The sequence below is a fragment of the Oncorhynchus mykiss genome, chromosome 1 (genome assembly GCF_057628025.1).
Source record: "Oncorhynchus mykiss isolate SJ-2025 chromosome 1, ASM5762802v1, whole genome shotgun sequence".
Classification (NCBI taxonomy): Eukaryota; Metazoa; Chordata; class Actinopteri; order Salmoniformes; family Salmonidae; genus Oncorhynchus; species Oncorhynchus mykiss.
The window spans coordinates 21,610,543-21,624,207 of NC_143022.1; the positions used below are offsets into that span (position 1 = coordinate 21,610,543).

The 13,665-nt window shown below is 39.9% G+C and overlaps 1 protein-coding gene across 22 annotated transcripts in view; it reads right to left on the bottom strand.

Annotated features, from left to right (window-relative positions):
- The window catches only part of LOC110505853 (tight junction protein ZO-3), a 37,854-nt gene extending 32,977 nt beyond the window's left edge, over positions 1–4,877 (bottom strand). For 15 of the 22 annotated variants that reach the window (XR_016487577.1, XR_016487558.1, XR_016487553.1 and 12 more), the window contains exon 1: positions 999–1,304. Coding sequence is in view for 2 of the 22 variants with exons in the window: in XM_090204089.1 (XP_090060215.1) it covers positions 999–1,022 (24 nt within the window). In the remaining 20 variants the exon portion in view is untranslated. Of the gene's footprint in view, positions 1–998; positions 1,305–4,651 lie in introns of those variants that run through there. The other 7 variants (XR_016487580.1, XR_016487527.1, XR_016487534.1 and 4 more) reach the window with 1 other exon arrangement.
- Between the last annotated feature and the right edge of the window lie 8,788 nt (positions 4,878–13,665).

Genomic DNA, 13,665 nt, shown 5'->3' on the forward strand with positions numbered 1-13,665 from the left:
CAAGTCTCTGCTAGGTAAAGCCCCTCATCCTGTAGCATGCTCTCCAGCAGGTATATCTCACGAGTCACCCCCAAAGCCAATTCCTCTTTTGGTCGCCTTTCCTTACAGTTCTCTGCTGCCAATGACTGGAACGAACTTCACTGAAGCTGGAGACACATATCTCCCTCACTAGCTTTAAGCACCATATATCACTGCACCTGTACATAGCCCATCTGTAAATAGCCCATCCAACTACCTCATCCCCATACTGTATTTATTTATCTTGCTCCTTTGCACCCCAGTAGCTCTACTTGCACAGTTATATATAATATACACACACATATTCTGCACATCTACCATTCCAGTGTTTAATTGCTATATTGTAATTACTTCGCCACTATGGCCTATGTATTACCTCTCTTATTTGCATATACTGTATTTTTGACTGTATGATTGTTTTTATTTTATTTATTTAACCAGGAAGGGCTCATTGAGATTAAAATCTCTTTTTCAAGAGCGCTCTGGCCAAGATAGGCAGCACCAAGTCATTACAAAAAAATTAGACAGACAGACGGGAAAAACTACAAGTAACTTAGTAAAAACCATTGAATTCACAAGAGTATAAAAACATTGACAGGTCAGGGAATCAGCCTCAAAATCCTTCATCAGTGATTTAAAAACAATCGGGACAAGTTCTTCCAGTTGAAAAGTATTTTGTAAGGTGTTCCAAGACGATGGCACAGAGTACATAAAAGCCCTTTTACCAAATTAAGTTCGGACATTTGGAACAGTTAGCAGGATAAAGTCCAACTCTGTGTTGTTTGTGTCGAACTGCTTTGCTTTATCTTGGCCAGGTCGCAGTTGGAAATGAGAACTTGTTCTCAACTGGCCTACCTGGTTAAGTGAAAAAAATAATATAACACAATCTTAAACCACACTTTCTCAATGTAGCAACAAAATCCTTAGGTACTTTTCTGCCTTTCATAAAATACCATTAAAGAGGTGTCCTTTATACTCACCACTTCTCTGAATCTCACTTCCATTCCCCTTTGGGAGATCAGCTTAGCAACACACCTGTGGACTCCTCTACGCTAAAACGACTTGCTCTCTCTTACATATCATAATCCATGTTGGGGGAAACGGAACTCAAGATCCAGACAGTGCTTCAAATCCCCCCCAAAAAATGTTCCTCACCAAAATGACCCTGAGTCAGAGGTCTGGTTGAAAGGGGAGCCAGGTTATCAATAGCTAATGAGTACTGACCACGGAAAATCACCCTGCAGAAACAAACTCCACCTGGATCAATGGGAGGCTCCACCCCCTCTGCCTCTCCCACTCATACAGGACTTTATATTGCCCTTTGTTGCCAAGGATATAAGGCAGAACCACATTTGCCACAGTAAAACCCCACATAGCCCCACATTTAAAACACCTTGAGGTTTAGATGGAAAATATGAAGACAGATACTCCAGAATGTGAGTCACTGTAATCCAGTCATTAGATGAATATTTATGTGAAACTTGAAAATACACATTTTGAGAGCAGATAAATCATATCACTAAGGGGGAGTTACAGCCAGTAAACGCACATGGTCTGATCAGAACTGTGTACATGTTAGCCTTTAAGCACTTCCCAACCCTGATGGTGACATTCAGTAGGAAAGTAAATCATTGAAACCAACACAAAATAGATACTGATTCAATTTCTACATAACAATAAATCAGTCAAACATATTTTATCAGGTAAGTCCCTCATCCTCTCTTATTGCAATTTCACTGCAAACTTGATTTTACCTACTCAAGCCAACACTGAGCTCAAAGAGAAGCTACAAAACAATGGATAGACCGAGTTTCAGCGCCTGTGTCAGATTCATGACAAAACAGCAACGTCCTGTTTGGTTCCAACAACAACCTGCTGACAGAATATGGCTGAGTCACCTCTGGTCTGGCTGACACACTGGAGCTGTTCTCAGCACATGTGAGCTTTATACCTTATCTCAGCCACCACCACTCATACCCTGTCCCCACATAGTCCAGGTGACAGGGAACCAGACGCTATAGGGAAACTCCCCAAATGACACCTAGCCCCTTCCTGTTTCCAAAAGGCATTTCATAATCATATATCCAATGCTGCTGAGACAGGCCTGTGCACTGAGAGGAAGGATATTCCCATACTTACTGGAGAGCAGTTAGGTACTACTTTCCCATGGAAGCCCAGGTTATGGGGCTGGCTTAGGTTATGGGCCTGGCACTATGGTTACCAGAAGGAATGGAGTACACTGGGCTGTTAACTGACAGGGTATTTACTCCAAAGGCCCTGGCAAAGATCTCTCTATATAGGCCACTGTCACTGTGCTTTGCAATTGGAGAGGAACGAGAGTTCAGATTGTATCTCCTCATAAAAAAACATTGATGCATAGAACAGAGCACAGGTGTTTTCTGGCTGAATTTCTCTCCTTTGCTTCTACCTGGTCTACCTTCCTTCTAATCTTCCGTTTGCTTGGAGAGGGAGGGGTAAAATACAGATTAGTCATTAGAAGGCCTTAAGAGGCCAATTGCAGGACGAAGGTTGCCTTCTAGGCTACATTCCAGTCTGAGTATTGTGACAATTGGGTGTGGTAAAAAGAAAGTAAGAACACAGCAGCCTCACTGTTTTTACTCCACTTACTGGAACTCCTGGCCAAAGGACAGTCACAACACACCCTTTTTGAATCACACATCTTTTCTTCACTTTTTATTTTTATTTTCATTGCTTAGGCCTATACACCAGACTTGGGCACAAATCCTGAATTATTAATAGACCAGAGGGAAATAGAGGTAGTGTTTAAAAAACAACACTTGAGTACATGTCATAGAGAAGGCTGTAACAAAAGCAAACACTTCTTAAGAACAGGTGTGCCCCTACGGCAGGTAAACAATCACTCAGAGAGGGACTGCTCAGTAGGCCCCAACTGCACTGGCACACGGGCAAATATGTCATGTTCCTAACTGGAACAAATATTGTGCTTCTCAAAGATGCACACAATAGACCTACATATTGTAACTACTGTTACTTGACTACTGGGAAGCTTACTATGCTTTCAGTGCATGCAAGTGTTGCTGAGGCCTACCACTTACAATATTGCACAGTATGTGCAACCATTTTAAAACTACAAGAGGCATATAATCCTAGTGAATGTGATTAATTACCATGGGCCTTCAACCTTCATTGAACTGCTGCTGACGATTACAGACAACTTTTTGTATTGTTTATACACACACACACACACACACACGCAAAGCAGGTAATTGAATCACTACCAATACAATTGTTGACTCGATATTATGCTCATTGCTGTTAATGCGTGTGGATCCGGTGTCATGTGTCGGTTACACAGTGTGGAAAACCATTTCAACAAACTACAATCACTAAACATCTTTCTCTGAATTCACGCTGATCTGATGACCATGACTGGATAGTTTGAATGAGACTTTTCCTTGAGCGAGTCAGTTAAAAAAAAAAGCAACCTTGGATTTAAATTAAACTAGTGGATTAGAGATGTAATTTATCAAGCAAGCATCAAGTAGACGATGGAAGGGAAGATGCAGCCATTTGGTAATGCAGTGGCGAAACTCCTTGGCAGGCAATAACTTGCATGTGTGGCAGAACCAGTAGGGTGAGGAGGCAGGTCCACCCTCAGTACTCAGTAATATTTTGCATTGAATTTGCTCCAACCACAACACTTTCTATTTTTTTGCAGTATTACTCTAGTGCCTTGTTGCAAACATGATGCTGGTTTTGGAATATTTGTATTCTGTACAGGCTTCCTTTTTACTCTGTCAATTAGATTAATGTTGTTGATCCATCCTATCACAGCCATTAAACTCTGTAACTGTTTTAAAGTCACCATTAGCCTCATGTGAAATCCCTGAGCGGTTTCCTTCCTCTCTGACAAAGGAGTTAGGAAGGACACCTGTATCTTTGTAGTGACTGGGGGTTTTGATACACCATCCAAAGTGTAATGAATAACTTCACCATGCTCAAAAAGGATGTTCAATGTTAAATTAACAAATATTTTACCCATCTTCCAATAGGTGCCCTTCTTTGCGAGGCATTGGAAAACCTCCCTGGTCTTTGTGGTTGAATCTGTTTGAAATTCACTACTCGACTGAGGGACCTTAGCAATAATGTAGTGTGTGGGGTACAGAGATGAGGTAGTCATTAAACAATCATGTTAAACACTTATTGTACACAGTGTGTCCACGCAACTTGTCACCTAAGCACATTTTTACTCCTTATTTTGTTTGGGCTTGCCATAAAAGACATTCCAGTTTTTCGTTTTTAAAAATAAATGTTCACTTCGACATTATGGGGTATTGTGAGTAGGCCAATGACAAAAGTATCACTTCAATACATTTTAAATTCAGGCTGTAACAAATTGTGGAAATAGTCAAGGAGTGTGAACACTTTCATTAGGCGCTGTATGATGACAGACAGTAAAACCAGAGCTGTAAACCAAGTAGGCTTCGCGACCTCTGTGAGATTGCAATGTTCATGAAAACAAAGTGCCAACACAGCGGTCACAACATTCGAGCAAATTATTTCAACTCACGCCTCGAGATAACAATTTGTCGATCCCCAACATCTGCTTGAGAAATTGTGTTCAAAAGGTGGTAGTTATTTCCTATCCTACCTGTAAAACGTCTGACAAGTCCCAGCAACTCGCGTAAAGGCGTCCAACTCACAATAAGTAATTTCTCTCCAAACACTTGACGCTACCAGCCGATTTGAATGAACTAAATAAAATCCTTAAAAAACTAAACTGAAAAACACAGAGAAGGGATGTCGCTATTTGGCAGTACAGCGTTCAGGTGCGTTTCATAACGTCATCACACTTGATTGTCACATACAGGAAGAAGGACGACACCCGTCTTTTTTTTCAATTTCATTCTTCCCTGCCCTGTTAATAAAACACTGTCCAGAGACACTCCTTGGTATTCCTCAATCTATGGATTGTCAACGTATCGAACCTATAGCCAACCATTATTATAAAGCCCAAATAGTACAAGGAGTATAATTGTACTATCAAATATCAGATGTATTAATAAAAAACAATCAAGAATGTACAAAGATGGGCTCCTAAGTGGTGCAACAGTCTAAGGCACTGCATCATAGTGCAAGAGGTGTCATAACAGACCCTGGTTTGATTCTAAGCTGTATCACAACTGGCCATGTTGGGGAGTCCCATAGGACGGCACACAATTGGACCAGCTTCACTGACTTGCCTACTTAAATAAAGGTTTAAAAAAATAGACCGGTAGGCTAGCCCTTATGACCCTCAGTTCCATTCCATTACACATAAGACTCAAGAGCACTGATGCTTTGTCTGAACATTAACACACATCGCTTAAAGTACGGTTTTGGAAGCATAAGGACCTTATCTTTCATATCAACGAGAAATAATAGTAAAAAATGTTAAATTGATACACACCTTTATAGGCTTAGTGTTCCCACACAGCCATATCTCTATGTTACTGCGCTCATTTACAGAAAACAGATGGGAAACAGAGGGACCTTTATGCTTTTAGAACCGTATCGCAATTGAGAATCGACTCACGTTTAGATTGAGAATTTGGCTGTTTTGGCTGGCAGAGCCACTCTACCTCTGAAAATAACAAACGGTAGGCTCCTTAAGAAGTACTTCTTCGGCTAGTGGTAGTCTAGTAGGAAAGGTCAAACTATACTGCCTCCGCCCTCCCGAGTGTCGCAGTGGTTTAAGGCACTGCCTCACAGTGCTTGAGGCGTCACTACAGACCCGTGTTTGATCCCAAGCTGTGTTAAGGCTGTTGAGTCCAATGAGGCGGCGCACAATTGGCCAAGCATCGTCCGGGTTGGTGGAGGGTTTGGCCAGCTGGGATTTCCATGTCCCATCGTGCACTAGCGACTCGTGACGGGCCGGGTGCCTGCAAGCTGTCTTTGGTCACCAGCTGGACGGTGTTTCCTCCAACACATTGGTGCGGCTGCTTCCGGGTTAAGCCAGCAGGGTGTCAAGAAGTAGTGCGGCTTGGCAGGGTTGTGTTTCGGAGAACGCATGGCCCTCGACCTTCGCTTCTCCCGAGTCTGAGACCATCCAGGACCTCTATACCAGGCGGTGTCAGAGGAAGGCCCTAAAAATTGTCAAAGACTCCAGCCACCTGTCAGAGACTGTTCTCTCTGCTACCGCATGGCAAGCGGTACCGGAACACCAAGTCTAGGTCCAAAAGGCTTCTAAACAGCTTCTATCCCCAAGCCATAAGACACCTGAACATCTAATCAAATGGCTACCCAGACTATTTGCATTGCCCTCCCTTAACTCTTTTACACTGCTGCTGCTACTCTGTTATTATCTTGTACAGTTGAAGTCGGAAGTTTAGTTAGGACATCTACTTTGTGCATTTGTTTACAGACAGATTATTTCACTTATAAATCACTGTATCACAATTCCAGTGGGTCATGAGTTTACATACACTAAGTTGACTGTGCCTTTAAACAGCTTGGAAAATTCCAGAAAATTATGTCATGGCTTTAGAAGCTTCTGATGGGCTAATTGACATCATTTGAGTCAATTGGAGGTGTACGTGTGGATGTATTTCAAGGCCTACCTTCAAACTCAGTGCCTCTTTGCTTGACATCATGGGAAAATCAAAATAAATCAGCCAAGACCTCAGAAAACAAATTGTAGACTTCAACAAGTCTGGTTCATCCTTGGGAGCAATTTCCAAACACCTGAAGGTACCACGTTCATCTGTACAAACAATAGTACGCAAGTATAAACACCATGGGACCACGCAGCCGTCATAGTGCTCAGGAAGGAGACGCGTTCTGTCTCCTAGAGATGAACGTACTTTGGTGCGAAAAGTGCAAATCAATCCCAGAACAACAGCAAAGGACTTTGTGAAGATGCTGGAGGAAACAGGTACAAAAGTATCTATATCCACAGTAAAACGAGTCCTATAGACATAACCTGAAAAGCCGCTCAGCAAGGAAGAAGCCACTGCTCCAAAACCACCATAAAAAAGCCAGACTACGGTTTGCAACTGCACATGGGGACAAATATCGTACTCTTTGGAGAAATGTCCACTGGTCTGATGAAACAAAAATAGAACTGTTTGTCCATAATGACCATTGTTATGTTTGAAGGAAAAAGGGGGAGGTTTGCAAGCCGAAGAACACCATCCCAACCGTGAAGCACGTGGCAGCATCATATTGTGGGGGTGCTTTGCTGCAGGAGGGACTGGTGCACTTCACAAAATAGATGGCATGATGAGGAAGGAAAATGATGTGGATATATTGAAGCAACATCTCGACATCAGTCAGGAAGTTAAAGCTTGGTCGCAAATTGGTTTTTCAAATGAACAATGGCCCCAAGCATTCTACAAAAGTTGTGGCACAATGGCTTAAGGCCAACAAAGTCAAAGTATTGGAGTGGCCATCACAAAGACCTGATCTCAATCCGATAGAAAATTTGTGGGCAGAACTGAAAAAGTGTGTGCGAGCAAGGAGGCCTAGAAACCTGACTCAGTTACAATAGCTCTGTCAGGAGCAATAGGCCAAAATTCACTCAACTTATTGTGAGAAGCTTGTGGAAGGCTACCTGAAACTTTGACCAAGTTAAACAATTTAAAGGCAATGCTACCAAATACTAATTGAGTGTATGTAAACTTCTGACCCACTGAAAATGTATTGAAAGAAATAAAAGCTGAAATAAATCTCTCTCTACTATTATTCTGACATTTCACAATCTTACAATTAAGTGGGGATCCTAACTGACCTAGGATAAGACATTTTTACTAGGATTAAATTAAAAACTGAGTTTAAATGTAGTTGGCTAAAGTTAAAAACTGAGTTTAAATGTAGTTGGCTAAAGTGTATGTAAACGTCCAACTTCAACTATTACCTCGACTAACCGGTGCCCCTGCACATTGAATCTGTACCGGTACACCCTGTATATAGCCTCGCTATTATTTCATTATTTGTTACTTTAATTCCTTATTTTTTGTAGGTATTTTTCTTAAAATTGCATTGTTGGTTAAGGGATTGTACGTAAGCTTTTCACTGTAAGGTGAACAACACCTGTTGTATTCGGCGCATGTGACAAATACAATTTGATTTGCAGTGATGGGACAAGACTAACTACAGTAACATTTATGGAGAAAAAGGAGTAAAAGTACAAAATCTATTCTGCCTCCATATGGGAAAACGTTGAGTATGCCAAAATGTTACAAAATGCACACAGCCCATTTGACATATTTCATAAAACTATAACTAACTGAAATGCACATTAAAGGTCTCAATCAATGTAATACAGAAGTAATGAGATCACCACCACCTGTCTTAGAAGTGTGTTTTCAAAAGCAATTCAGCATCATCAGTTAAGGCCCAATGCAAAAGGCATTCATTCACGATGAAAAAGACAGCCACCATTTTTCACAATCTTCAAGTTTTTATTTGTTGTTTGTTTACAAAGTTAAGATTGCATTTTGATATATTCCTTCCTTTTATGAGTAGAAAACCTTTTAAAGAATTAGTCGAAAGGCACATTTTTTTTTTTACAATATATACATTTCGATCTAAATTATAAATATATAGAAAAACAAAAGCACAACCCAGAATAAAAGTGCTGAACAGTTTTTACAGAAAGAAAATATCATTTTTTTAAAAATACATACAATCAGTAGCATGTTTTTTGTTTAGTTTTTGTTGGCAATAAATTATTGAATGTGATACTTTTATATGCAAAAGGTGGAGAAACAAGGAGGATGGTTACAGTATACAAAAACGCTATCCATCAAAAGGTCAGGAACATAACAAGCTTGCAACTCTCAATCATAACAAACAGACAACAGTAACTTGATTATGCCATTCTTAGTGCAAATTTAGACAAAATAAAAAGACCTAGCTAGCTAGGACAAAGTCAAACAGTTCCTTTAAAAATTGTAATTCATTTTCTCAAATCGTGTTTGTCCGTTTCCACAGGTTTATAATGCATATTACCTCTATGTCAGTGTTATACCACACAGTCCATTGGCCATAGGTGAAGCATGGGACAAACAGTTTGATTGTGAAAATGTTTGGATTTATTGGAATGTGCCTGATGAGGAAATATATGTTTGGGACAATCTGAAGCAGAAAAGAGAGGGCTATGAGATGGGATAAAGTAGAATCTCTTAGGAGAAAATGGGCCTGAGCTATTGGATGTCTGGGATCAGCGTGAATCTGTCAGATAGTCGGGAAAGGGGAACGATCTGCACCAGTAATTGCACATATCAGTATATCCAGGTGCAAATCTGCTCAAAATCTTTGTCAGCATTAAAATGTATTAAACGACTAAAAAACTGTCCAGAGATATAAACAATAAAGTTCCTTAAAAGAAACAGCGTTTGATCTTTGCCCTAAGATGGCATAAACACTTAAAATCAAAGATTAAAAAAACATATTTTTTTAAACCAGCAAGAGTCGCAGTACAAAATGAAGAATTTTTGTTAGGTTCACCACTGTTGTAAGGGAAAACAATAACATTTCTCATAACTCCCCACCAATACATCTCTTTAAGGTTTCTTCCTGAGATTGATATAATAGGTCAGATATAGCCAGTAACTTCCGGGGTGTGGAACACTTTGGTATCTCTCTGCAAACTAAAGCCCTGGCAGAATATGGAAAAGTTGGAACAATTCTACTTGAGTCACAAGCAGAATCGGATCAAAGAACTGAAAAGAAACAAATGATCACCCCTGTACAGCAGTACAGAAGAGTGCAATATTATTTGGTGGCAGGTTATAATAGACTTATTTTTAGTTTTTATAGTAATCTTGAAAACTAGAAATGTCCCTGACCAAACTTTGACTAAAGGATCATCAGGATAACAATCTAAAAACGAAATATCCCTAAAATATAAATAACAATAATCATCATAATAATGATGACAAAAAACATCAATAGCACATTGCTTTCATCCCATCACAATGTTTATACAAAGTTCATAAGTATTTCAGCGGTCTTTAACTACAGACTACAAGTAGAACAGAAATAAAGAGGAATCCAATTCTTACCATGCACAGGTATATCTATAACCTTCGGCTGTGGAGCGTAAACAGTACTTAGACTTCTAAAACATCTGCTATTCAAAATGTCTTGTTTATTGCTTTTGATTAGTTGAAATTACCCAGGCTTTTCATGAACCAATTACTGTGCATTCATTTCACAACCACAGCCAGATCTTACAGGTTCTGAAACATAATACACACACACACTACTGTTCAAAATTTTGGGTCAGTTAGAAATGTACTTGTTTTTGAAAGAAAAGCATATTTTTTGTCCATTAAAATATCAAATTGATCAGAAATACAGTGTAGACATTATTAATGTTGTAAATGACTATTGTAGCTGGAAACGGCAGATTTTTTATGGAATATCTACATAGGCCTATTATCAGCAACCATCACTCCTGTGTTCCAATGGCACGTTGTGTTAGCTAATCCAAGTTTATCATTTTAAAAGGTTAATTGGTCATTAGAAAACCCTTTTGCAATTATGTTAGCACAGCTGAAAACTGTTGTGCTGATTAAAGAAGCAATAAAACTGGCTTTCTTTAGACTAGTTGAGTATCGGGAGCATCAGCATGTGGGTTCGATTACAGGTTGAAAATGGCCAGAAACAAAAAACTTTCTCCTGAAATCGTCAGTCTATTCTTGTTCTGAGAAATAAAGGCTATTCCATGCGAGAAATTGCCAAGAAACTGAAGATCCCGTACAACGCTTAATTGGAGCCAATTTCCTCCTACAACTGGACAATGACCCAAAGCACAGCTCCAAACTCTGCAAGAACTATTTAGGGAAGAAGCAGTCAGCTGGTATTCTGTCTATAATGGAGTGGCCAGTACAGTCACCGGATCTCAACCCTATTGAGCTGTTGTGGGAGCAGCTTGACCGTTGGTACGGTATGGTACGTAAGAAGTGCCCATCAAGCCAATCCAACTTGTGGGAGGTGCTTCAGGAAGCATGGGGTGAAATCTCTTCAGATTACCTCAACAAATGTACAACTAGAATGCCAAAGGTCTGCAAGGCTGTAATTGCTGCAAATGGAGGATTCTTTGACAAAAGCTAAGTTTGAAGGACACAATTATTATTTAAATTAAAATTCATAATTTATAACCTTGTCAATGTCTTGAGTATATTTCCTATTCATTTTGCAAGTCATTTTATGTATCTTTTCATGGAAAGCAAGGACAATACTAAGTGACCCCTAACTTTTGAACGGTAGTGTATGTATACACATACATACACGATTTAGACAGGGATATATATATATATATATATATATATATATATATAAACACACACACACACAAAAGTGGATTCGCCACACCCGTTGCTGACCGGTGTAGAAATTCCCATGATTTTGTGATGTTTGACGAGCAGGTGTCCACATACTTTTGGTCATGTATGTATGTATTTATATACATACATACGTGTATGTATGTATATACAGTGCCTTCGTTAAGTATTCCAGACCCATTGACTTAACACATTTTGTTAAATTACCTTATTCTAAAATGGATTAAATGAAAAAAAATCCCAAGCAATCTACACACAATACCCATAATGACAAAGCGAAAACAGGTTTAGACAATTATTATTATAAAAAAATAAAACATATTTACATAAGTATTCAGACCCTTTGCTGAGACTCGAAATTGAGCTCAGGTGCATCCTGTTTCCATTGATCATCCTTGAGATGTTTCTACAACTTGATTGGAGTTCACCTGTGATAAATTAAATTGATTGGACATGATTTGGTAAAGGGAAAAAACCTGTCTATATAAGGTCCCACAGTTGACAGTATATGTCAGAGCAAAAACCAAGCCATGAGATCGAAGGAATTTTACGTAGAGCTCTCGAGACAGGATTGTGTCGAGGCACAGATCTGGGGGAAGGGTACCAAAAAAATTCTGCAGCATTGAAGGTCCCCAAGAAGACAATACTATTCCTATTGCTGGCCAACCTGAGCAATTGGGGGAGAAGGGCCTTGGTCAGGGAGGTGACCAAGAACCTGATGGTCACTCTGACAGAGCTCTAGAGTTCCTCTGTGGAGATGGGAGAACCTTCCAGAAGGACAACCATCTCTGCAACACCTAAAGACTCTCATACCATGAGAAACAAGGTTCTCTGGTCTGATAAAACCAAGATTGAACTCTTTGGCCTGAATGCCAAGCGTCACTTCTGGAGGAAACCTGGCACCATCCCTATGGTGAAGCATAGTGGTGGCAGCATCATGCTGTGGGGATGTTTTTCAGCGGGAGGGACTGAGAGACTAGTCAGGATTGAGTGAAAGATGAACGGAGCAAAGTACAGAGAGATCCTTGATGAAACCCTGCTCGAGAGCGCTCCGACTGGGGGCGAAGGTTCACCTTCCAACAGGACAATGACCCGTAGGAGTGGCTTTGGGACAAGTCTCAAAGCTTGAGAGGATCTGCAGAGAAGAATAGGAAAAACTCTCCAAATACAGGTGCATCAAGCTTGTAGCGTCATACCCAAGAAGACTTGAGGCTGTAATCGCTGCCAAAGATGCTTCAACAAAGTACTGAGTAAAGGGTCTGAATACATAAGTAAATGTGTTTTTATTTTTAATAAATTAGCAAACATTTCTATAAACCTGTTTTTGCTTTGCCATTATGGGGTAGTGTGTGTAGATTGATGAGGAAAAAATGTAATACATTTTAGAATAAGGCTGTAACGTAACAAAATGTGGAAAAAGTCAAGGGGTCTGAATACTTTCCAAAGGCACTGTATTATATATATTTATTATTTGTTTTAGCATATATATATGCTAAAGTTATATATATATATATATGAAGCTAAAACAAATGCTCATATCAGTGTTGGTCTGAAAGTTAAACAAAACAACAAATGCACCGAGACATTCCTGAGAACTTCAAATCAAAAGCAACCCAGGAGTCACCGTTTGGATGAATGGTAAGTAGACTAAAAGTAGGATATGACACCATTTTAAATTGCATCACAACAGCAGTGTCCATCCCATCTAACCCCTGCTCTCTGTCTATAACATGGCATGGGAAAGCAGGGTTCCACACAGAACAGACGTGCTGAAGGGACAGCTATAGGGTCCACACACAGACAGACATACACATACTGGGATCGTGGGGACGACCCCTGGCACCTGCCACCAGCATAGAGCCAACAGAGGGCCGAGGAGGGTTAAGTTAAATACAAATATAATAAATTAACATACCTATGCTTCCAGTACAAATCTATACATTAGGCCTATATGGGTTTCAAAGACTGCATTTAAGTAGGTTTCCAAAGGCACTGTTACAACGGCTGACTCCCTTCTTTTTTCACACGGGACACTAGAGAGAGTGATGGTAGAAACAGCAGAGTGAGGGAGAAGAAGGAGCCAAAACTGAAACTTTGTCCATTTTTCCAGTTTTATGTTTTTGAGTCGAGCCCTTGGTTTTAACAAACCAAGTCGATGCAATGGCGATGAAGCGAATTACAGGACAACGCAGAAAAGCATACAGATGTGCATGAAAGGCAGTTTGAATCCAGCGATGTTACCAGTGAAACCCAACATAACCAGTAGCGACTAGCTGTGGTTCTAGAAAAATATTTCTAAATTAAGGTTTCCTCAATAAAAAACAAAAAACAATTG